The sequence below is a fragment of the Gobius niger genome (assembly GCF_951799975.1).
Source record: "Gobius niger genome assembly, chromosome: 24".
In the NCBI taxonomy this organism is placed as follows: Eukaryota; Metazoa; Chordata; class Actinopteri; order Gobiiformes; family Gobiidae; genus Gobius; species Gobius niger.
Window position 1 is genome coordinate 741,123 of NC_136875.1, and position 26,698 is coordinate 767,820.

At 47.2% G+C, this 26,698-nt stretch overlaps 1 protein-coding gene across 1 annotated transcript; it reads right to left on the minus strand.

Moving 5' to 3' along the window:
• Positions 1-784: 784 nt before the first annotated feature.
• Positions 785-20,326, minus strand: pcsk1 (proprotein convertase subtilisin/kexin type 1). Its single transcript, XM_079582503.1, has 14 exons — positions 20,025-20,326; positions 15,885-15,989; positions 15,699-15,812; positions 11,493-11,639; positions 9,580-9,656; positions 8,873-8,961; positions 8,422-8,594; positions 7,765-7,977; positions 7,590-7,690; positions 6,798-7,031; positions 3,798-3,955; positions 2,785-2,918; positions 2,377-2,526; positions 785-1,396 (listed from the first exon to the last, which is right to left on the minus strand). The coding sequence occupies exons 1-14, from the start codon at positions 20,235-20,237 to the stop codon at positions 1,040-1,042; spliced, it is 2,265 nt and encodes a 754-aa protein (XP_079438629.1). The 5' UTR covers positions 20,238-20,326; the 3' UTR covers positions 785-1,039.
• Positions 20,327-26,698: the final 6,372 nt, after the last annotated feature.

Genomic DNA, 26,698 nt, shown 5'->3' on the forward strand with positions numbered 1-26,698 from the left:
GTAATAAACTGTAGTCTATGATATTACGGTAATATACTGTAGTCTATGATATTACGGTAATATACTGCAGTCTGTGATATTACGGTAATATACTGTAGTCTGTGGTATTAACATAATGTTCCTAAATATGCCTTGCATACAAACTCATGCTACAGCAGTGAACATATCTATTTTACTGTTGAAACAAGTCCTTTATCGACAAACAAAAGACTTCATCTAAAACATAAATAAATAAACAAATAAATAATTGGCAAAAGAGGAATGAAAATGTGCAGCATTTGGAGCTCTCCGTGAGGCGCCTGGACAGTAACTCTCCGTGAACAGGCTGGACATAGACGTTCACTCACTGGCCGTGTGGATATTCAGTTTCAGTCAAATATAAGTGCTTTGTAAAGAAAGTGTTCCAGATCCCTCATACATCCACGGCTACAGCGCACATGCTGTGTGCTTCTCGGGGACCGGGGGAAAACGTAAACTCTAGCTGTAAAATGCACATGAACGCAGCTCAACTGGGGAAACATCTGGGGGAACTCGGGTCAAAACGAGCTTCCCGACGTCCACCTGACGCAGATATCAGCTGCTCTGTTCATTTATCGTCCAATGTGAATGCGAGATAAACACTGATATTTTCTAGTGTTTAGTGCAAGCTGTCATCAGAGAAACACAATTGTGAACCGGAAGGAAATTTCACATGATTTTTTACTAAGATCAACAAGCTAATGATTAGCTTTTGAAACGCTTAACCCAAATTTAAATGGTTAATAACGTTAAAACAATCACTAATCGGTAAGTTTTTTGATGACATAAAAATCCAATTTTTTCCATGTAAACAACGCATGACACAAACCAACTGGGACAACAGTGTCCCATCGCAGGAAAACGGGCTCCCAGGTCACAGGAACGCAGCATTAATCGATATTTTTGCACCACATTATTGAGTTAACGTCCATGTCCACTCCGTCCACACGTCTCATGAATTCATTTACATTTTTTTCCATAAATATCTCTTTAAACATCTTTATAAATCTTGGCCGTGTGGTCACATGTCGTCTCCGCCCAGCAGCCCGAGCAGCGCGCTGAGCAGCCGGTCGTCACGGTGACGGTAGCCGCTCTGGTAGAAGCGGTCGACGTAGCGGCCGTACATGGGGACGTAGCGCTGGTCGGGGGGCGTGTGCAGGCGGTTGAGCAGGTCCAGGGCCTCGTACAGCGCCTGAGGGGGGAGAGAGGAGGGCCGGGCGGACGCAGCCTCAGCGGGGGACTGTTGGCTGAAGGCTGCCTGCAGGAGGCGCTGTAGAGCCGCGGAGGGGGCAGAGCGCTCTCTCTCGGTGTTGGAGGAAGGGGCGGTCTGAGGGGAGTGGCTCTGGGGGAAGGCCTCTGGGAGGGGCTCGGTCGGCTCCTATGGGGGAGAGACACAGTTTATATATGGTCATGTCAAACACATCTGTATCACTGTCTTACATTATTATTCCTATATTAGTTCATCAATTTATAATACATTTGCTTTTTCATGGTCTCAGCATGAGTTCACTTCTCCAGAGCAAGTAGTTCCTTCACAGTTTATCCCTTTTCCTGCCAAGATGTAGCCCTCCGGTCACTCCCTATTGTAGCAGCGGGGTAAAAGCTGTCAACTTTCCGACTTTCCGATAAACCAGGGCAGAGCCAAGTCCGTACCCTGTTATCAAGAGTCCAAATAAGCAAATATCATTCTCCACCTTTGATTTTTCCGACCGACCGGACCGCTAGACAAACAATCCAATAACTCCACACATCCACCGAAGCTGTGAAAGTCCCGTCAGGGAAGACGACCTCCTCCCTGGCCTCACTTTGTGAAAAAACCTTATCAATTGCGCTGAGATTCCAGTTAATCAATTCCATAGTCTAGTGGTTCGAGAGGACAGCGAGCAGGTGGCCCAACAGAAACAAAACTCAAACAAAGACACTCGCAGAGGCAGGAAAAAAGCACGAAAGCCAGTTATAAAGCATGTCTGCGCTCGACAGAGACAGGAAGTACGAGTGAACGGTGTGTGTTTTTACTCCACAGTGAAAGGATTCAGCTTAGCAAGAGATGTAGCGATGAAGAAAGCATTTCCGACCTCAGGAGGAGCTGTATGGGCAGGGAGTTATTATTTTGTTGACTAGGTCGGGAATGGGGCCTCGCCTCAACCAATCCACTCTCCTGCAGTCAACCACAGTGTTCGCTTAGCCACACCTCTGTGCCCTGGTTATACCAGCCTTCCCATTCAACACGCTGCTAAGAACGCAAGGACAGTAATTCAAAGGTCATTCAAAGAAACAGCTCCAGGTCTGGTTTTGATGAGAACAACATTGTAACTTGGTGAAAAGTTTAAATGGTTCTGGCCTGTGATTGGCCCTCACCTCCATGTGCTCCACCCCGCGGCGATCGTTTTGGACGGGGTTGTAGGGTGTGTAGACCCGCGGGGTCTTCATGTGCTCCGGTGTCTCAGCGGTGCCATGGAGGATCAGCTTCCAGCTCAGAATACGGCCCTTATTTTCCATCCGGCCGGACTGGGGAGAGAGAAAGCAGTTAACCTCTGCTAGGAACCTGTCAGCGTTTGTTAGCCTGTATACATGTCTTTAAGTAACGTGAGTGTGTTAAGGCCGCCATCTTGGAGACCTCTGGCTGGTGTATATCACATGTCATGTATATCAGAATGTCAGCATGAAATTCCGCCATTGCCGTTTTCATCTGTATCTGGACTCAGAGCACTCTGATCATCTCTGAGTTGTGTTGAAATGACCACTTTGAGTGGGACCAGAACTGACCGTGTCTGTGACCTTCAGGCTCCAGGTGCCGCTGGGATCTTCTCCCCAGGTGTGGACCGACATGAAGAACCAATTCTTGAAGCCGCTGGATGAGGTGTCTCGCTCCCGCTCCGCTAGCAGAACTGTGGGAGTACCTAGAGGACACCAGGAGAACTACAGTCAGAACACCTAGAGGACACCAGGAGAACTGCAGTCAGAACACCAAGAGGACACCAGGAGAACTACAGTCAGAACACCTAGAGGACACCAGGAGAACTGCAGTCAGAACACCAAGAGGACACCAGGAGAACTGCAGTCAGAGCACCTAGAGGACACCAGGAGAACTGCAGTCAGAACACCAAGAGGACACCAGGAGAACTGCAGTCAGAGCACCTAGAGGACACCAGGAGAACTGCAGTCAGAACACCAAGAGGACACCAGGAGAACTACAGTCAGAACACCTAGAGGACACCAGGAGAACTGCAGTCAGAACACCTAGAGGACACCAGGAGAACTACAGTCAGAACACCTAGAGGACACCAGGAGAACTGCAGTCAGAACACCTAGAGGACACCAGGAGAACTGCAGTCAGAACACCTAGAGGACACCAGGAGAACTGCAGTCAGAACACCTAGAGGACACCAGGAGAACAGCAGTCAGAACACCTAGAGGACACCAGGAGAACTGAAGACAATCAGAAAGAACAATAATACTGAAGTGCTGTTACTTTGCCTCTGCCCAGGGACAACAGATGAAAACTAGCTAGTAGCATGTAGCTTGTAGCTTGTAGCTATCTCTGGTCTGTGCAACACATTTGTTATGCAATGTCCCTGTCAAAAAACTAAATAAATAAAATAAGTGAAATGCACAGTCGTACTCATCGTATGGAGGATGGGATAAATAAATGTTTAAATCTGTTGAGTTTGCACATTTGCTCCTGAACCTGCAGCAGAAGAAGCATCTCAACCTCTGTGTTCGGGAGGTTCAGAAGGGGTGAAGTGAGGGGGAGTACCTGCTCTTTTTTTTTTTTTTACCTGAGGGAGAGGTCAGCGTGATGTGCAGGTCACCCCGTCGCGTGTACTCGATGCTGGCTTCCACCTGAACATGCTCCAGCGATAGCACAGCGTTCTCCTGCCCCCTACAGGCGCGCGTCGGGATCTCAATGGTGATCTCCCCCGCTGCTTTCAGCTCCCTGCAGGCAGAAGAATGATGAAACTGTGGATAACCGTCTGTGTATGAAGCTGTGGATCACCACCTGTGTATGAAACTGTGGATCACTACCTGTGTATGAAGCTGGGGATCACCACCTGTGTATGAAGCTGTGGATCACTACCTGGGTATGAAGCAGTGGATCACTACCTGTGTAAGAAGCTGTGGATCACTACCTGTGTATGAAGCTGTGGATCACTACCTGTGTATGAAACTGTGGATCACCACCTGTGTATGAAGCTGTGGATCACTACCTGTGTATGAAGCTGTGGATCACTACCTGTGTATGAAACTGTGGATCACCACCTGTGTATGAAGCTGTGGATCACTACCTGTGTATGAAACTGTGGATCACTACCTGTGTATGAAGCTGTGGATCACTACCTGTGTATGAAACTGTGGATCACCACCTGTGTATGAAGCTGTGGATCACCACCTGTGTATGAAGCAGTGGATCACTACCTGTGTATGAAGCTGTGGATCACTACCTGTGTATGAAGCAGTGGATCACTACCTGTGTATGAAACTGTGGATCACTACCTGTGTATGAAACTGTGGATCACTACCTGTGTATGAAACTGTGGATCACCTGTGTATGAAGCTGTGGATCACTACCTGTGTATGAAGCTATGGATCACCACCTGTGTATGAAGCTGTGGATCACTACCTGGGTATGAAGCTGTGGATCACCACCTGTGTATGAAGCTGTGGATCACCACCTGTGTATGAAGCTGTGGATCACTACCTGTGTATGAAGCTGTGGATCACCTGTGTATGAAGCAGTGGATCTCTACCTGTGTATGAAGCAGTGGATCTCTACCTGTGTATGAAGCTGTGGATCACCTGTGTATGAAGCAGTGGATCTCTACCTGTGTATGAAGCAGTGGATCACTACCTGGGTATGAAGCAGTGGATCACTACCTGTGTAAGAAGCAGTGGATCACCACCTGTGTATGAAGCTGTGGATCACTACCTGTGTATGAAGCAGTGGATCACCACCTGTGTATGAAGCAGTGGATCACCACCTGTGTATGAAGCTGTGGATCACTACCTGTGTAAGAAGCTGTGGATCACTACCTGTGTAAGAAGCTGTGGATCACTACCTGTGTATGAAGCAGTGGATCACTACCTGTGTAAGAAGCTGTGGATCACTACCTGTGTATGAAGCTGTGGATCACTACCTGGGTATGAAGCTGTGGATCACTACCTGTGTATGAAGCAGTGGATCACTACCTGTGTATGAAGCTGTGGATCACTACCTGTGTATGAAGCTGTGGATCACTACCTGTGTATGAAGCAGTGGATCACTACCTGTGTATGAAGCTGTGGATCACTACCTGTGTATGAAGCTGTGGATCACTACCTGGGTATGAAGCTGTGGATCACTACCTGTGTATGAAGCTGTGGATCACCACCTGTGTATGAAGCTGTGGATCACTACCTGTGTATGAAGCAGTGGATCACTACCTGTGTATGAAGCAGTGGATCACTACCTGGGTATGAAGCAGTGGATCACTACCTGGGTATGAAGCTGTGGATCACTACCTGTGTATGAAGCAGTGGATCACTACCTGTGTATGAAGCTGTGGATCACTACCTGTGTATGAAGCAGTGGATCACTACCTGTGTATGAAGCTGTGGATCACTACCTGTGTATGAAGCAGTGGATCACTACCTGTGTATGAAACTGTGGATCACTACCTGGGTATGAAGCTGTGGATCACTACCTGTGTATGAAGCTGTGGATCACTACCTGGGTATGAAGCTGTGGATCACTACCTGGGTATGAAGCTGTGGATCACTACCTGGGTATGAAGCAGTGGATCACTACCTGTGTAAGAAGCTGTGGATCACTACCTGGGTATGAAGCTGTGGATCACTACCTGTGTAAGAAGCAGTGGATCACTACCTGTGTAAGAAGCTGTGGATCACTACCTGTGTATGAAGCTGTGGATCACTACCTGTGTATGAAGCTGTGGATCACTACCTGTGTATGAAGCTGTGGATCACTACCTGTGTATGAAGCTGTGGATCACTACCTGTGTATGAAGCTGTGGATCACTACCTGTGTATGAAGATGTGGATCACTACCTGGGTGGATCACTACCTGGGTGGATCACTACCTGTGTATGAAGCTGTGGGTCACTACCTGTGTATGAAGCTGTGGATCACTACCTGTGTATGAAGCTGTGGATCACTACCTGTGTATGAAGATGTGGATCACTACCTGTGTAAGAAGCAGTGGATCACTACCTGTGTATGAAGATGTGGATCACTACCTGGGTGGATCACTACCTGGGTGGATCACTACCTGGGTATGAAGCTGTGGATCACTACCTGGGTGGATCACTACCTGGGTATGAAGCTGTGGATCACTACCTGGGTAAGAAGCAGTGGATCACTACCTGGGTAAGAAGCAGTGGATCACTACCTGGGTGGATCACTACCTGGGTGGATCACTACCTGGGTAAGAAGCAGTGGATCACTACCTGGGTGGATCACTACCTGGGTGGATCACTACCTGGGTATGAAGCAGTGGATCACTACCTGGGTATGAAGCAGTGGATCACTACCTGGGTATGAAGCTGTGGATCACTACCTGGGTAAGAAGCAGTGGATCACTACCTGGGTAAGAAGCAGTGGATCACTACCTGGGTGGATCACTACCTGGGTGGATCACTACCTGGGTATGAAGCAGTGGATCACTACCTGGGTAAGAAGCAGTGGATCACTACCTGGGTGGATCACTACCTGGGTGGATCACTACCTGGGTAGATCACTACCTGGGTGGATCACTACCTGTGTATGAAGCTGTGGATCACTACCTGGGTATGAAGCTGTCGTCCTTCACAATGCACTCCCTCTTCTCGGGGACGTGGCTCCAGCCCCGCGGGTCGGCGAGGTCGACCAGCGCCTTGGCGTTGAGGAGGCCGAAGCCGAAGCGTGAGTTGACCATAAGCCCCGCCCCGTTCCTCTTCCAGCCCGGATTGGACGCCAGGGGATCGAACTCTGATGTCCACACGATCAGGTGCTGCAGGTCGCGCCATGTCAGCTCAGGGCTGAGGAGAGCGTACTGTTACTACTACAAATACTACTACTACTTCTACGTCTACTGCTAACACTACCACTGCTGCAGTTACTACTACTTCTACTATTACTACTTGTACTACGACTACATGTCCCACCAGGTCAGGGCTGGGGAGAGAGTACTATTACTACTATTACTATTACTACTACTAATATACAAAAATCAAGTTGGTTTGTATAGCCAAATATCACAACTACTACTACTACTACTACTGCTTCAATGACTGCTACTACTACTACTAATGCAAGGTTCCTCAAGCAAGAGCAAGGCTATGACAAAAATGTTAGTTTACCTGACATGCTTTGACTGTGTGGAGAAATACTACTGCTGCTGTACTACTACTGCGACTACTGTATTACGACTGCGACTATGACTACTACTTCTAAAGGGAGAAGTACAGTTACTACTACTACACAGGGATTTGCAGAGCGAAGAGCTGTACTACAGTACTGTCCTTCAGTTGAGTGTTTTAGGATCTAAAGTCATGCATCTCTGTAGTAACACAGTACTTATAAGTTGTACTTCTTACTTCATTTCCAGGGCCAGGGCGAAGATTCCAGCGGCGAGTGGCGCGGAGGCCGAGGTGCCCGTGTGCGTCTGTGTGCACGCGTCGTGGAGGTCGGCGCTCGTCTGAAACGTGACAGGAGAGACTGAGGTGACGGTGTGTGACCCAGCAGCAGCCGCAGGGCGTCGGGGGTACTCACGATGCGCTGGTCGCTGTAGTCGCCGCTGCTGTAGGCCGTGGCGAGCGTGCTGGAGCATTTCTCGGCGTACCATGGTGACAGGCCGTGCTGCGACGCGGAGGAGATGGACACGGTGTAGATGCTGTCTGTGTAGCCGTCGCAGTCACAGTTATCGCCCTGACGACCGCCGTTCCCCGACGCCCACACGAAGATCGAGCCTTTCCCGCCACGGCCCTACGTACACGGGGGAGGGGGTTAGCATGTCCGACAAATACTACTGTCACTGCCTTAGATCTTACTGCATCATCTTTTAATGCAAGTAATCCAATGTAATTGCTATGTCCCTTTAAATAAATAAAGAAGAAGAAGTAGTCTAGTAGTGAAATACACTGTTTATATCAACCTGAACGACGTTTACTAAGTAAACAGTTAACTAATAAGTTATTAGCTAACTGGTTGTATAACATTAGCTGATTTGTTATTCAGCTGGACACAGTTACCGGGAACGCAAACTAGTTCTAATTTGATCTGTTTGATAATGTCAGTAACAATGAAGCTGTTACTGAAACAGTTCCAGCTTCAGCCTCTGCTTCAGTCTTCACATTACAGTCACATGTGTTAGACACATGTCAGACATGTCTAGTTCTAGCTAGTTCTAGTTAGTTAATAAAAGGCTACCTTTTGTATGCCGTACTCAAAAGCCTTCTGCGCCAGCCGGCCTGGGCCCTCCACCGTCTTGCCGTCATCGTTGGGGCCCCAGCTGGCACTGTAGATGTGCACATGGTCCGGGTTAAAGCCGATGGAACTGGCCTCGATGGCGTCGGTAACAATCCCGTCCAGCATCCGGATGCCTGCGCCCAAAACATGTACAATTATTGACAACACCTCCCAAAACATGTACAATTAAAAAAGAACACTGCCCAAAACATGTACAACTATAACCAACACCCAAAACATGTACAACTATAGACAACAACATCCAAAACATGTATAATTATAGACAACACCGCCCAAACATCACCCAAAACATGTACAATTACAGACAACACCGCCCTGACCACACTCCGACATGCCCGGGCTGAATTAAAGCTGACACTTCGGTTCTAAAAGAGAGCAGAAATGTTCAAACCTCCCACTTTGGCGTTGTAGGCCACACCCACTCCGCACTTGTTGTTGTCGGCCTGCATGGCGATCTCTCCGGCGCAGCGCGTTCCGTGTCTGACAAAGGCACACACATGATGTCACTTCAGTGGTGAGCACAGAAAGCACACGGCCAAGCCCTTTCAATAGATACAATAATCATTATATATTATCATATATCGGTGCCGTGTTCAGCCGCTCATCCTCAAGGTCAGACTCTGGGCTGTGTCCAGAGGCGTCAGTAACAAAGTAAATGTACTCCAGAACTGTACTTCAGTAGAGCTGTTGATGATGTGTACTTTACTTGAGTAGTATTTGTGTTCAAAACGTATTACCTTTACTCCACTACATTTCTATAAAGGCTCCAAAGTAAGATGCCCATGTATTTGGTTTATTTGAAAGATGAACACTCTATGAACAGAAGGTGGCGCTGTGCAGATATGCTGTCAATGCCACGGACTCACAACAAGGAAGAAGCTTTGTTGCTTATTTAAACTGATTTATATTTTCTACTTTGAAGAGTACTCTCTACAGAAAATACTTTCACCTAAGTAATCATCTGACAAAGCAATGTTTTACCTTTATTTGAGTAACATTAGAGCAGTAGAATCTGTACTTTTACTCGAGTAATGAAATCAAGTACTCTGAGCAGCTCTTTGTGTCGCTGGTGTCAAAGCTTGTGTGAATGCCACTCACTTGTTTTCGTTGGTGGCGTCGTAACGAGGGAAAGGGTCCGGGTCGTTGTCGTTAAAGTCGTAACTCGCTGCCGGGTCCTGCACAAAGACGACACATGAACAACGGTCAGACGTCAGTGTGAACCAGAACCAGCACAGAACAACACCTCAGCTGTAAAATCAAAGCTCACAAAGCACAGAGCTCTGGAAACAACGCTGTCCTGAGTGAGACACACTAAAGACAATCCAGTCTTCCTCCATTTGTCTGGATTACAGATCAGGTTTTGGCTCATTCAGGTGAAAAGGTCAGTTTCCTTTAAGGCTCTAGTGATGGGTTTGAGTCACATGATCTTTTCCTGTTATGCTTAGAAGTAAGTAAGACTGACTCGAAAGTCTAAATGTAATTTCAAATAAAACGTCACTTTGTCTTTGAACGTATTTCTTCAGGATAGTCTTTTTGAGGCCGTTTATCTGAGATGGTGATGGTCTTACAGGCTTGTATTTGATGAAGTCAGTAAACAGTCTGTGTCCTCAGACTGCATGCCCGTTGTCTCCTCTGACTGCATGCCCGTTGTTGACTTGCTCTGAGGGAGATTGACTCCGGCCTCTGTTTCCTGTTCACTATTACGCTCTATTGCCCGTCACCATAGCAACCGCATCCCCACCCGTCTCCGTGGAAACAGGAGCGCCACAGTCTCCACGTCAACCCACTGGACTGCCACACTGTCCCTCTGTTTCTGTGTGTCAAGGCTGAAAAAGTCCGGGAATTTTCAAAGTTGGAAATTTGCAGTAAATAATGGGAATAAATAGGCATCAACAGGGAAGGAGTACAGCTGAAACCCGTTTCTGCACAGATATGTATAGCATAACAACATGATTGAGTGGTTATGGATGTTAGTTACTTGAGAAGGACAGCACCCCCTGTGGGTCGGTCTTGATTTTGTCTGTTTTCTTTGAATTGCCCTGTGTATGAATTGTGCTCTACAAATAAACTTGCCTTGCCGTACGTTACGTAGTTGGTGTAGATGTTGGTGTGCTCTACAATGTTTTGCATAAGTATGGGCCTCCCTTTAAGCTTTTGGCATTTTGCGATGCTATGGACCATAAACATATGTATTTAATTGAAATTTTATGTAAAAGACAAACACTAAGTGACACTATTGACAGTGGATTGCTGGACAGAGGGAGCAATGGCCGCCCGCGCGGGTAAAATGAAGCCATTCGAGGCTAGTCCTATAGCCGTTACTGCTGCCGCGCTGTTGTATTTAGTTGGAGCCAGCTTCCATATTTGGAATTTCCGAGTCACGTTTCCAAGGACACCAAAGAGCCAATCAGTGACAGAGTGATCAGAGTTTGTTCCCTCGGTGTCAGACGGAGAGAGAGAACGCGGGGAAGGCCGCTGCTCATTTCGTAGTTAGCGTAGACGTCTGTGTGCTCAGACTTACGTAGTTAGCGTAGACGTCTGCGTGCTCAGACTTACGTAGTTAGCGTAGACGTCTGTGTGCTCAGACTTACGTAGTTAGCGTAGACGTCTGTGTGCTCAGACTTACGTAGTTAGCGTAGATGTCTGTGTGCTCAGACTTACGTAGTTAGCGTAGACGTCTGCGTGCTCAGACTTACGTAGTTAGCGTAGACGTCTGCGTGCTCAGACTTACGTAGTTAGCGTAGACGTCTGTGTGCTCAGACTTACGTAGTTAGCGTAGACGTCTGTGTGCTCAGACTTACGTAGTTAGCGTAGACGTCTGTGTGCTCAGACTTACGTAGTTAGCGTAGACGTCTGTGTGCTCAGACTTACGTAGTTAGCGTAGACGTCTGTGTGCTCAGACTTACGTAGTTAGCGTAGACGTCTGTGTGCTCAGACTTACGTAGTTAGCGTAGACGTCTGTGTGCTCAGACTTACGTAGTTAGCGTAGACGTCTGTGTGCTCAGACTTACGTAATTAGCGTAGATGTCTGTGTGGTTCCACTCCAGGCCGTCGTCCAGCACAGTGATGACCACGCCGCGGCCCGTGATGCCGCGCTGCCACACAGGGATCACATGGAGGTCCAGTTTCGGTAGCGACGGCGACGTCCGAGTATCCTGCTGTAAAACAAACAAATATACAGAGTTTTAATGAAATCAGTCTGAAACTTCTGCTGCAAATCTGGACAGGAATAGGAGAGTAATCCTTTATTGTATCATACAGCCAAATATGAATGTGCAGGAATAATCCATGTTTTCACCTGCAGCGTCTGGCCTTAATTGAAAAATGTTATCAGTTCTGATGGAGAAGGTCACAGTACGGCTTTCTCTGTGATATTTCACCAATCACCTTATCTCCGTCTGTCCCGGGGTGTAAAGGCCACTCGGGACCAGACAGTCCAGACGAGGATCTAAGTGTGTGGCCTTCCTTTCTCCACGGAGGAGCGCACTGCGGCCCTATCTCGCACTGACACCAGGACAAAGCAGCGGAGAAGGTCGAGGCTTTGTGTTTCTGGGGTTCAGCTTAAAACATCCACAACAACCCTCCAGTGAGACACTCCTGACCAGTGGCCCTAAAGGTCAGAACTTCACAACGACCCTGTGAAGTGACCCTGGTCTGTCCCGGGGAAGGGATTTGTGAGGATGTTTATGGCACTTTTAGACGGCTCTTTGATGTGAACTGTTCAAACTGCACCTCATTTATGGAGAAAGTCGGCTCTTTGATTCTGTTTCCATCCAATTTTTACACAGATTTACATAATAATAATAATTGATCAATGGAGTGTCTCTCAGTAAATTCAGTTTCAGATGAGTTTTCTCGCAGACTTGATAGAACATCTATTGAACAGCTCTTTGAACTGATCCTAAAGGTCACTCAGAAGAATCCCATCACTCAGAAGAACAGTTCCCTTGGCTCTGTCTTAAATGTTGCCCCAGGCCCAGAGTGGTTCACACCGGCCCTGGCCACATGTTTACCATCTGCCTTTTACCCTTTTACCAATCAGTGAAAGCTAAGAGCTCTATTACTGTGCTGAATTTTGGACTTGGCTTATTGTTAATACTGTATCTCTGTTGTGGCTGGACCTATCCACATGAAACAAAGACTGTCCCAGAGTCCAGTGTCTTCTCTCCTAACTAAGGTCACATGACTGTCTCATAAAGGCGACCAGAAGTGGAGACAATATTTCAAACAATGAAAGGACTTTGAGATGAATGTGGCAGGTTTGGGAATCCAATCACTTCCAAATGATGATCAGGGGGACGTTTCATTCCAAAAAGCTCGCATTGTCACGTGGCGCCAACAGTGCATTTACCCGCATCATCAGACGCTGGGGCCAGTGTAAGACTCCGTCACGAGCAGCTCTGCATGTGCTGCTTCAGAGGATGACTCATAGAGAGAGGGGAGGGGGGGAAGAAGGGGGAGGGAGGATCATAGCTTCATCATCAGGAGCAGAATAAACACATCGAAACAAACGCAGCTGCAGCCACAGGAGCTTCCCGAACAAGCACTTTCTGAAAGCCCAGGTTAATGAGCGCCGTTTTTCTTTGACTGCAGTACAATAAATGTAACAAATGGATTGACTGCACAATGGAAATGTAACCACATTCAACACAGAAACTCAGCATCGACAACGTTACAGCAGAAACGGTTGAGCAATTTCTCCTTTTGTGCGATCAACACAATCTTATCTTCTGTTAATGCTGATCCCGCCGTTCACTTCGTCTCCGAACAATGTCCCATAACCATAACCTCTTGAGCTTTAGCTGCAGCAGCTAAAGTCATGGGTCTGACCACTCCTCATAGTTACACACACAACACGCCTCGCCGTGATATTGGGCTGTACAAGAACGACTCCATTTGATTTGACAATAAACTAACCAAGACCAACCAAGATTATTCACAATTTCCTTTACTGTCAACCTTTCAAACCGAAATACAGGGCGACTGAAAACGGGTGAACTGATTTCATGACGCATTGCTCCAGTTCTCATGCGTCGTTGTGGAACGAGTCTGTGAGCATTTGAAAGAGGAGTTTTCAAAGTTTTGAACACGATGGACTGGACGGAATGTGCCCCAAAACCTCAATAACCTTAGAGAGAAAATAACAACAACAATCAACTCTACTGGATCGTGATGTGCTGATACCAGTCTGGGATTCTGACTTGGCTGAAATCCAGGGGCGCAGATAGGTTTTTGAAACTGGGGGGGACAAAGCTGCTCAGGCATGACAACCTATCAAACTTAATTGCCCATCATTGCAAGACAATAATGCGTATTGGTACGGTTTCTAATCACTCACCAAGCATGCCACATGACGTATGAAAAAGCAGTCCTGACGTAGGCTACACAGTCTGATAACCAAGTAAACCAACAGCTCGCGTTTCGCATTTTGACACACGCACAGCCCAGTCAACACAAACACATGAGCGCAATACCGTTTCTCGCCGCATATCAAAGTGAATGGTCAAGGGAGGCGCTGTTTCGCACATTGCAAAATGCTTGCAAGATATTTTTCTTCATAAAAGTGAGGGGGACGGATCCAGGTGAATGAAAATCTGGGTACGTCATGTCCCCCCCGTCCCCCCCGCTATCTGCGCCCATGCTGAAATCGGTTCATTCTCTTTCAATTGCTCCGTACCTTTTCTGCTCCCAAGAGACAAGAAGCTATGTAAAAGACAGGAAACTATATAAAATATAAAAATGCAGGATGTATGTTAGTGCTTATTCGGGGGAAGTGGAGCAGATCATTCTCCCAGCCTGGAAACGATGTATCTAACATGTAGTGAATACCTGGACGTTTGAATCTCTCCGCTGTGTGTTTTTCCCTGATCATTTCTCTGACCTCTTCTCTCCCTTTGGTGCAGAGGATGACTCACTCTCCTCTGCTCTGATGGACACAGGAAATTCGACGCTCTGTCTCCAAACAGCGACAGCGTCAGAGAGCCATGACGGGATGTTTACAGAGTCAGTCATTAACCACGCTCGCTGAAAACTGAACTAACGACTCTCCGGCAGTCCCTGAGATGAAACGCTCTTCTCTCCCACAGACTGCTCTTAAACGGATTTTCACCTGTAAATGTCACTGAGGATTGAGGTGATTCACCATGCTTCCTCTGCGTCACTGACGAGAGCAGCTCTAACGGGCTTTAGAACAGCTCTACTGGTTCCAAGTTTTAGCGGTGTCTGCGGCAGAACATGAAGCAACAAAATGCTGTTTATAGTTTCAGGCCAGAGAGAACTTTACATCCTGGAAATGTATTACAATTTGCAATAAAGTCCTACAATTTTCTGAAAACCTTGCATCTAGACTGACAATATCCAGCTGTTTGTTTTAATATGGCATCTGTTTACACAGCCAGGCCTGTTGTAGAGGACGTTTGTGACCCAGTGCACACGTTTGGGATCTGCTCATAGCGACTGGACAGATTGGGATTTTTCCGTAAAAGTGATTATTCCCCGGTCACAGTGGGTAGCCTGAGACCGGATGGATTTATTGTCGGCGGCAGATTAACCCTTTAATCCACAGATGGTGATTATCAGATTAATCCAACATTTCCTCCAGATGTAACTCTGTGTCACTGACCACCCTATCTCTCCCTCCGATAACAGAACAATGACTCATTTATTTAAAATGACGCACAGAGGACTCCGCTGTGTTCCCCACGCCTATCCATTCACAAATACTGACACGCACGGAATCCCCCCGACAACACTCTGTAATCTACATATGGTCATTTCCTTCATGGAAGACGCCAGCCGCCAAAGTCGATGTTTCAATATCTAATTCCTTACCTGAATTATTGAGCTTTGAACTAAACCAAACCAAACTCTCTCTGAGCAAATCTTTGTTAACTAATATTTCAATCTAGCTCTGTCCATTATTTTGATTTTGTCGCTGAAAATATTGACAATTATGGTAATTTTTTTTTTCTATATCAAAAGACAAAAACTTACAATACATTTATTCCTCATCCATTCACCAAAAGTTTCACATAAACGTGCTTCAGTTTTGCCAAGATATGTAGTACTAGTTCCTCTTCACTGCAGAAAGGTAGAGGACTTATTCTGCTGAGTGAAAGGAGGTGTTATCGAGAGCTTCAGATGAATCTCTTCTGCCGTACTCAGTGAAGTTTCTGATAACTTCTAAGACATTGTGTTGTAGTATTTGCAGAACTTACCAGGTACCACTGCTGGCTCCACATGGGGTCACTGAAGAGCGTATCCACCGACTCCTGCCTCAGAGCGGCGCGTTTCGTCCGGCGCTTCTCGTACTGCTGCTCCGCCCACAGGACCTGAACACAAGGACCAGGCTGAAGCAGCAGTAGCAGAACAAGTATTCGTAGTATTTGCAGTGCAATACTCACTCGGTCGTCCTCAGACAGTCTCTTTGTGATGTGGATAGCGCCACGTTTCATTCGTCGCGGATGTTTCCGATGTTTGAACAGATAATGGTCTTCCAGGGCCCCAATCTGGAACAAGAGGTGCATAATGGCAACATATGTAAGATAGAGGGAAAATAACGAACAACCGCTACACTGAACGACCGCTACACCGAACAACAACCGCTACACCGAACAACCGCTACACCGAACAACCGCTACACCGAACAACCGCTACACCGAACGACCACTACACCGAACAACCACTACACCGAACAACCGCTACACCGAACAACCGCTACACCGAACAACCGCTACACCGAACGACCACTACACCGAACAACCACTACACCGAACAACCGCTACACCGAACAACCGTTACACCGAACGACCGCTACACCGAACAACCACTACACCGAACAACCGCTACACCGAACAACCGTTACACCGAACGACCGCTACACCGAACAACCGTTACACCGAACGACCGCTACACCGAACGACCGCTACACCGAACAACCACTACACCGAACAACCGCTACACCGAACAACCGTTACACCGAACGACCGCTACACCGAACAACCGTTACACCGAACAACCACTACACCGAACAACCGTTACACCGAACGACCGCTACACCAAACAACCGCTACACCGAACGACCGCTACACCGAACAACCGCTACACCAAACAACCGCTACACCGAACGACCGCTACACCGAACGACCGCTACACCGAACAACCACTACACCGAACAACCACTACACCGAACAACCGTTACACCGAACGACCGCTACACCAAACAACCGCTACACCGAACGACCGCTACACCGAACGACCGCTACACCAAACAACCGCTACACCGAACGACCGCTACACCGAACAACCGCTACACCAAACAACCGTTACACCGAACGACCGCTACACCGAACAACCGTTACACCGAACAACCACTACACCGAACAACCGTTACACCGAACGACCGCTACACCGAACAACCGCTACACCGAACGACCGCTACACCGAACGACCGCTACACCGAACAACCACTACACCGAACGACCGCTACACCGAACGACCGCTACACCGAACAACCACTACACCGAACAAGCGCTACACCGAACAACCGCTACACAAACAACCGCTACACCGAACAACCGCTACACCGAACGACCGCTACACCGAACGACCGCTACACCGAACGACCGCTACACCGAACAACCGCTACACCGAACAACCACTACACCGAACAACCACTACAACCGCTACACCAAACAACCGCTACACCGAACAACCGCTACACCAAACAACCGCTACACCGAACGACCGCTACACCGAACGACCGCTACACCGAACGACCGCTACACCGAACGACCGCTACACCGAACAACCGCTACACCGAACAACCGCTACACCGAACAACCGCTACACCGAACAACCGCTACACCGAACAACCGCTACACCGAACAACCGCTACACCGAACAACCGCTACACCGAACAACCACTACACCGAACAACCACTACAACCGCTACACCAAACAACCGCTACACCGAACAACCGCTACACCAAACAACCGCTACACCGAACGACCGCTACACCGAACAACCGCTACACCAAACAACCGCTACACCGAACAACCACTACACCGAACAACCGCTACACCAAACAACCACTACACCGAACAACCACTACACCGAACAACCGCTACACCAAACAACCGCTACACCGAACGACCGCTACACCGAACAACCGCTACACCAAACAACCACTACACCGAACAACCGCTACACCGAACAACCACTACACCGAACAACCGCTACACCGAACAACCACTACACCGAACAACCGCTACACCGAACAACAACTACACCGAACAACCGCTACACCGAACAACCGCTACACCGAACAACCACTACACCGAACAATCGTTACACCGAACAACCGCTACACAAACAACCACTACAACCGCTACACCGGACAACCGTTACACTGAACACTGTAGAAGTAGAACGTGGTTTCCTTGCACACTCTGGTCTTTGGGTGTTGACACAGTGGAATATCATCTGCATGCCCACTCCAAAGCCTTTGCTCTCAAACACCTGTCCAGTAGTGAATGATTGACTGGCGGCACGTTGGCCTCAAATGCATGTCCAGGAAAAGCTCACAGACGTCACTCCGGGCTCCGCCTCAGAGTACACCGCTCTGGGGGAAAAGCTCCAGGAAACAGGCTGCTCCACCGGGAAGCGCCGCGTCACGGAGGCTCAGGTAACGACCTCATTTACGCCGATACACTTTCTGTAAATCACACCACGAGTCTGGAGTATTCAGACTCGTGGGCGTATCATGAGGCGGGTTTTAAAACTATCCAGACTCACTTTCTCGGCTGTGACGTATCGTTCATTTGCTTGTCAGACTTCTGGTGACACAATCAGCAGATCCCCCAATAAGCCCCAATGTATGTAAAGAAAAACCCATCAACAACAATCTCTTTCAAATAGATTACGTTTTTTTCATCTTTGATTTACCTTAAATGCATGAAGACGTTGAATAAATGATTTTGATTTGATCAAATACTAAAACTTTTTTTTACTGTACGGACTAAAACTGAACAAAGAAGATCACATTTAGAAAAGACTAAAATGTAACAGACTAAAAAGCATTTTCAAAAAGACAAAGAGACAAAAACAACATTGACAGATTTATTGACATTAGTGTCTCAAATCAAAGACATTTACCTATTTCAAAAACATTTAACTTGTTTTTTTTTTGCAGTGTGGAACTTCAAAAATGTGCCTCAGTTCAGTTTTATCCTGATTTTTTTTTTTTTCTTTTAAGTTCCTTTTGGCCTTGTTCTACCCAGGTTTAGGAGGTTTTAAACTGGTGGAATGTTACTCTGCTTAATCTGCTTTAAGTTCACTTAATAAAATGCGTGTCCAGAAGACATTTCACTGCAGGTTTGGTGGAAGGTTGTTATTATTCTTTGAGTTTTAAAAGAGTTGTTTTCTTTTTTGTTTTTTTGACCTTTATTCAACCAGGGATATCCCACTGAGATCAATAGTGTCTTCTTCAGGGGTGTCCTGGTCCCAGAGGGCAACCTGTTGTACATGTTTTTAGTGGTAGGGGAAGCCTACACAGACATGGGGAGAACATGCAAACTCCACACAGAAAGGCCCCGTCCAGGTGAGAATCGAACCTTCCAGCTGTGAAGCACGAGCGCCAGCCACTGCGTCACCGTGTCGCCCATCGTCGGAATGTGCTGGAGAAGGCAATGCACAGCGGTCGCACTCTCCCATCATCAACACAACAGAGAATGAGCTGTGGCTGGGATCAAAGCTACAGGCGGAACACCCAAATATTACAGCTGGGAACTTCTCTTTAGAACGTGCATGTAAGTCGTGTTGAGGCTGACTTTACCGGACTGATCCTCGGGCGGGATTTAAAAACACTGATCAGATCTCGATTGTGTGATCCCAATTATAATAATAATAATTAAAATTCATTTGTTTCATATAGTGTGTTTCCGGACACTCAAAGATACTTTACTTTGCAGTCTTCGTTCACTCCATACTCGGTGGTGGTAAGCTACTATTATAGCCGCAGCTGCCTTGAGGTAGACTGACGGAAGTGAGGCAACCAGTCTGCGCCATCGGCCCCTCCGACCACCACCACTCACTCCCTCACTACATTCGCCCGGCTTCCTGGTGTTACCAAACGGTCTCCCATCCAAGTACCGACCAGGCCCTTCCCTGCTGAGCTTCCGAGGTCTGAGGGATCGGGCAGAGCAAAGATGATGTGGCCACGTTATGACGTTTCAACCTAAAACTTTTAAAGCACTATTTCATTTGAGTTTGAACCTCCAAAACACTGTGAAAAAAACAATTGTTCCGAATACTTTTTTGACGCAAACATCCTCAAGCTTCTGTTCCCTTTTGTGTTTAATACTGTGTTTACACAACAACCACCAAAGACTCTACTTTTAGCCCTGAAAAGCTCGGATCATGTTTCCTTCAGGAATAAAAGACCGACACATGTGGACACCGCCTGGACCCTGGAGCGCGGCGCTTCACCTGTTGATCCTCTCCAATGTGAGTGCATGAGTGCATGAGTAGAGTCGTCACTCACCCGTCGGACCAGGTCGTACTCGAGCTCTTTGGCGAGGGCCCGCGCCACAGCGAGGCCCCCGGGCACCTCCACGGCCCACTCGTTCAGGTACTGCCGGTCCGCCAGCGAGAGAGCGCGCGCGGGCTGAGGCAGGGGGGAGAGGAGCGCGGCCAGGAGCAGCGGCACGAGCCCGGCGAGAGGCGACACGAGCGCGGCGCGGCATCTCACTTCCATGTCAGGGACGGACGGACCAGCGGCGGGGGCGCACGTTCTATGCGCGGAGCGGGAGCGGCAGGAGAGCGCGGAGAACGACACCGGAGAGAGAGGCGCGGACCGGGAGCGGCGGGAGAGCGAGGTTCCGAAGCGTCGGTTCGGTCCGGTCGCAGAGCCAGGAGCAGCTGTGATGTACGTCCGTGTGCGAGGGCGCGCGACTCGAGAGTGCGCGTCTTGTGCTCGAGACGGGGGGGGGGGGGGGGAGTCACACGTCAAACTGTACGGAGGCGCTGACGTCAATCTGCGTAGCGCATCGATAATAAGTGAAGAGCCGAGGAGAGAGGAGGGAGGGGGGGCGCGGGCTAAAAATACCCCGGACAACCTCTGGAGAAGCTGCTGCTCCCGCTCAGAGGAGGCTGTGACGGAGCGCGACGCGTCAGTCCGGACAACTCACAGGTTTGAGTGAAGCGAACAGGCGGAAAACTGTCCATAAAACACAAACAATCACGGACACTTCCTTCATTAGGGTTACTTCTTTGAGTCGCCTAATGAAACACAGCATCCGCACTTAGGTTTGGGGAGGATTTGAGAGCATAAACTGAACAAGCTTCAGGCACACACAGCAGGGGGGTGGAAGGGCATCTGGCACAACAGGAGTTTCCCTGTTTTTAATGGAGTCACCCTGTGGTTTCCTGCAGTGGATCGATATCTCCGCCTCCTCGCCGACACTTCAGCACTGGACAGCTCCTGCGCACGTCACTGGAGCTGGAGCTGTGACCGCCGTGAAGCTGGCCCCACATCAACCGTACAACATAGGGCTTTTCCACCAAGGTGCTGGTTCTGGGCTGGTTCTGGTGCCGGGTTGGTTCCACACTGACTTGGTTTTTTCACCAAAATGAGAGCTGTGCCTATTGTCATAGCAACGCTTTGGGAAGTCAACATCAAAAATGGATAGTAACATCCAGGGGCGGGACTGGGACTGAAAAACAGCCCTGGACTCTGGTCAGCCTGGCCCAGATTAGCGTAAATGCGACACTTCCACAAATACATATGTGAACCTCTTACCCCCCCGCCTTAACCCAGAGCATTTTCTCCAGTTCGGCTTTTCCCAAATCTAAAAGCTTCTTGTCTGGAGAGCAACACTGTAACGCCTCATTTTATTGTTGCTTTTTCATTACTTTTTAGTGGCTTTTTTGGTGCGTTTTCGTCACTTTTTTGTCCCTTTTTCATTGTGTTTTCGTCTCCTGTTTTTCGGGGGGGGGGTTTCATGCTATTGTTGTTATTGCTTTGTCGTCACGTTTTCGTCACATGTTGTTTTTTGTCACTTTTTTGTTGCTTTTCCAGCACATTTTTGTTTTTGGATGCTTTTCTTTTAACCCCTTAACTCCCACCTGAACCGAGCACATTTTCTCCAGTTTGGCTTTACCCCAATCCAAAAGCTTCTGGAAAAAGCTGTGAAAATAGCAACAAAACTGAGACGAAAACAATGATGATGTGACAAAAAAGTGCCAAAAAATCGATGAAAAAGTGACAAAAATGTGATAAAAAATGGACCAAAAAATGACAAACAAAAAAAAGTTACAAAAATGCGTTATGAATTGTTCTTTTTGCTCTTTTTTGAAGGATGAATATTGGTTGTAAAGTAGTTTTATAATTATTAACCCACATTTCAGCACAATATGTCATGTAAGGCGAGAGAAGAGAAAAATAAAGTGTTTGTAAAGCCCTGGAATTTAAGACATGCTTTGCCTTGCTTAAAACAGCTGTACTTTTTGCTACTTTTTTATCCATTCATGATACATGAAAAGTCAAAACAGTTTCAACACATTGTTTTTCAGTAACAGGGTATTTGACCCAGTGAAACCAAAACGGATTTTATAAAATGAAAGCATTTTTAAAGTTATAATTATGATTTTTTCCCCCAAAAATCTTTTCAGGCATTTACCCCAGTCACCCCAAACCCATTCATTGTATTCCACAGCTGGGAGCCAGTAGCTGTTTGGTCGTGTTGTATTGGTGACTTTGGTTTGTAGTCAGCGTATGAAGGGTCGTATGAAGAACCGTCTGGGCGGCGGCTCACAGCCAATCATTTCACCATTTGACCGACATCGGTCCAATCACGCACCAGGAGACGGAAGCCGTCACTTGTCAACACCACACACTCCTCCATAACCTTAAAGATGCACTGATTCTTCTGCTCTTTCGTCTGTTTTCAATCGTTTGGAAAATATTCAATCCCTAAAAGGTTGTCATAAAGTGGGGTTGGTTGACATCCTGACCAGCTCCATCACTGTGTGGTTCTTCTACAGAGGGACTATAGAGAGCACCCTGACCAGCTCTATCACTGTGAGGTTCTTCTACAGAGGGACTATAGAGAGCATCCTGACCAGCTCCATCACTGTGTGGTTCTTCTACAGAGGGACTATAGAGAGCATCCTGACCAGCTCCATCACTGTGTGGTTCTTCTACAGAGGGACTATAGAGAGCATCCTGACCAGCTCCATCACTGTGTGGTTCTTCTACAGAGGAACTATAGAGAGCACCCTGACCAGCTCTATCACTGTGAGGTTCTTCTACAGAGGGACTATAGAGAGCATCCTGACCAGCTCCATCACTGTGTGGTTCTTCTACAGAGGGACTATAGAGAGCATCCTGACCAGCTCCATCACTGTGTGGTTCTTCTACAGAGGGACTATAGAGAGCATCCTGACCAGCTCCATCACTGTGAGGTTCTTCTACAGAGGAACTATAGAGAGCACCCTGACCAGCTCTATCACTGTGAGGTTCTTCTACAGAGGGACTATAGAGAGCATCCTGACCAGCTCCATCACTGTGTGGTTCTTCTACAGAGGAACTATAGAGAGCACCCTGACCAGCTCTATCACTGTGAGGTTCTTCTACAGAGGGACTATAGAGAGCATCCTGACCCGCTCCATCACTGTGTGGTTCTTCTACAGAGGGACTATAGAGAGCATCCTGACCCGCTCCATCACTGTGAGGTTCTTCTACAGAGGGACTATAGAGAGCATCCTGAGCAGCTCCATCACTGTGAGGTTCTTCTACAGAGGGACTATAGAGAGCATCCTGACCAGCTCCATCACTGTGTGGTTCTTCTACAGAGGGACTATAGAGAGCATCCTGACCAGCTCCATCACTGTGAGGTTCTTCTACAGAGGGACTATAGAGCATCCTGACCAGCTCCATCACGGTGTGGCTCCAGCACTGCCTCCTGCTGAAGGAGCCTCCAGTGCATCGTTAGAGCAGCAGAAGATAATAAAAACATGTCGAAATAAGACACTACGTGTAATTATACATGTATGTATGAGATGTTTGTTTACCATTTCATTAAACTTGTAATATTTCTTTATTTCTCCTGTAGAATTTAATATTTTTTGTAATATAAACTGCAAACAGTTATTGCAAACGACATAATGTATTTGATTACTCTTCCTTGTCTCTGTATGTATTAATAACTCCAAGGCTGGACTTAATGATGTGTATGATCGATCCAGAGGGATTTCTGGACTTTGCAGCACGAGCTCCAGTGGAGGATCAGGAAGACCAAGAAGAAACATGGGGAGAAGCTGGAGCAGAAGCTGGAGCAGAAGCCGGAGCAGAAGCTGGAGCAGTAGCTGGAGCAGAAGTTGTAGCAGAAGCTGGAGCAGAAGCTGGAGCAGAAGCTGGAGCAGAAGCTGGAGCAGAAGCTGGAGCAGAAGCTGGAGCAGAAGCTGGAGCAGAAGCTGGAGCAGAAGCTGGAGCAGGGCAATGCTCGGGACATATGGAGAGGACTAAAGGTTTCCTCCGGGTACTCTGGTTTCCCCTACCACGAAAAACATGTACAATAGGCCAGGATGACTGATGTGTGTGAGTGAATGTATGGTGGTGTCAGAGGGACCGTAGACGTGTGCTTCTGTCAGTCTCCCCCAGGGGAAACTGAAGCTGCAGACGTAGTTTCCACCAGCGAGTGTGGAGTGAATGTAATTGTCTCATGTAAAGCGCTTTGTGAACATGTCTGTGAAAGGCGCTGTATAAATAAACTTCTTCTTCTTCTTCTTCTTCTTCTTCAGAACATCTCCGGATTTGTACAGAGTGCCAGGGGGACAGCTGATGCTCCCTCCTCTTCACACGTCCCCCACTGCACGGGACTGTAGAGGCGCTGAGCAGCTCTTTCAGTGGCAGACTCAGTGTAAGAAGGAGCAGGTCCTTCATCCCCTGTGCTGTCAGACTGTATAAGACTGTGAAGTAACATGTGCAATACTACGTGCAATAATCTCTGCATCTGCGTCCCTTATCTCAGGGGTGTGTGGACAGCAGCGCCTGGGTACAGCGATGTGACAGGACAGAGGAGAAAGTAAATGAACATTGTGACGTACGTTCCTCCCAAACTATTCAACTTTGAGGAACACACAACGTCATGTGAGGGGGACAAATGGAACAGCACCAACATCAAACCCCTCTCCTCACTGTGAGGTCTGGAGCAGGAGAGTCATGGTGTGGGGCTGTTTTGTTTCCTCAGGGCCTGGACAACGTCAATAGAAATTAGAAATAAATGAATTCACAACAGCATGTGAATAAGTAAGTGAACCCCTGTCATAAATCTCTGCTGATCCTTCTTCTGCAGCAGTAACTGCTTTCCTGTAGTTGCAGATCAGACGCTCACAACCATCACAATCTTGGACCATTCCTCTTATTTTTTCCTCCCTGTCCTGTGAATGTTTACATGTTTTGGTCAATGAAAGTAAATAAAATGTAAATGTATGGGTGGTAGTAGTTAAAGCAGACGCTGTTTACTCATTCTTATTTTAATAAAGATCAGAACACATTTTATGAGCAAATTAGGCGTTCACATACTTTTTCCTCGTGCCGCCGCGGCTGCTGGCCTGAAAACAGCCCAGGTGGTAAGAAGTTGGGACTTTCCCACAATGTTTCTGGCGCATGAGGAAACATCCCTTACAGTAGTGTAAGTCATAGATCAGAGGAGCGTCTACATAAGGGCACGGTCCGAGCACTCGGAGAGCTCCCTCTGAATGGGCCAGGGACATGCATCGCTCTGACAAAATGATGGATTATGCTTAAACAACTTAAAGGGGCAATGAAGAATGCACAAGATGATCCGGGATGGATATATTTCTGACAAAATAAGGATTATGTTCTGACCATTTGAGGAATTCTGCATTGGCTCTTCTTCGACTGGACTGGTTGCGGTTCTTCTGATTTCACGTGTTACCCATTGGGAATTGGGAGGTCATTTGTTTTCCACAACAGTATCTGACCAGACCACCTTTCTTACCTAGAGCGGGAAGAGGTGTGCTTGCTTAGACGTTATGACGGACTCTTAAAGAGCTCAGACCCCGCCCACTTCCGGTTCTTTGCCGGGATCCGGAAGTCAAAGTCCCATTCATATTTAGCACTGACTGTTCCAAAAATGAAATGGTAGTTTATAAAGTTTTAGCACAGAGCTGACTAGTTACTATTTTTCTTTTAAACCATAGATATCCTTCTCCCCCCCCCCCCCCCCATCTCTCCTATTAGTTTACATGGGACTGGAGAAGTCCAGATAAAATCTTTTACTACACGAAAACAAGGCGTTTTTAGGCCTCGCAGATACTGTGCAGTGTGGACTTGTTAGTGCAAATGAACGTAGTACATTTCACACAAATCTGTCTCTACACATCACATTTTAACGGCCAACATTTTCCCTTGTTCTCCGCGCTCTACCGGAAGTGTCAATACAAAGGAAGTGCTGATCCGTAGCTAAAAAGAGATATGGGGAGATTGTGGTTTAAGTTCTAGCCATGAGGGGGCAGTACTCACACGCTTTTAGACTGTTTTTGAAGTGTGACATCACACACAATAATAAGCTACTTCCAGGTCCAAACTATTGAGAGTTCCATTGATACAGACAAAAGCACAACTTTTCTTTACCTCCTGATGAAATAATAGATAAAAGGTGAACTGTTTTACACCAAATTAGTAAAATATAGCACACAATTTCTTCAGGCAAAATGGAGATACTTTAATATTTAAAATAAGTCTTCATTGTGTGTGGGAAAAATGTATTTGATAATTGATGTCAGAAAAGCATCACTAAAGAAACTCCAGAGTAAATGTAATATTTCATCAGATGTTTAAAAAGAGCCTATAGTCGGCTCTACTGCAGGTTACGATCAGATAAATCCCACTACAGTGAGGAGGGCTAAAGCTCCTGAACCCGGAAGTGAAGTGATGACATCATCACTTAACATGCAGTGGGCTGCATTAACTTTAACTTTAACATTTTGCCACGCTATGGACCACAAACATATATATAATTGAAATTTTCTGTGAAAGACCCACACTAAGTGACACCCAATCGTGAAGTTTATACATGATTTTAACCTTTTTTTTTAAATAAATAACATTTTAGTGTAACTAATTGCCTTCAGAAGTTTCCTGATGATTTCTGAATGATCACATGTTGACCTAATGACTAAATAGTCTAC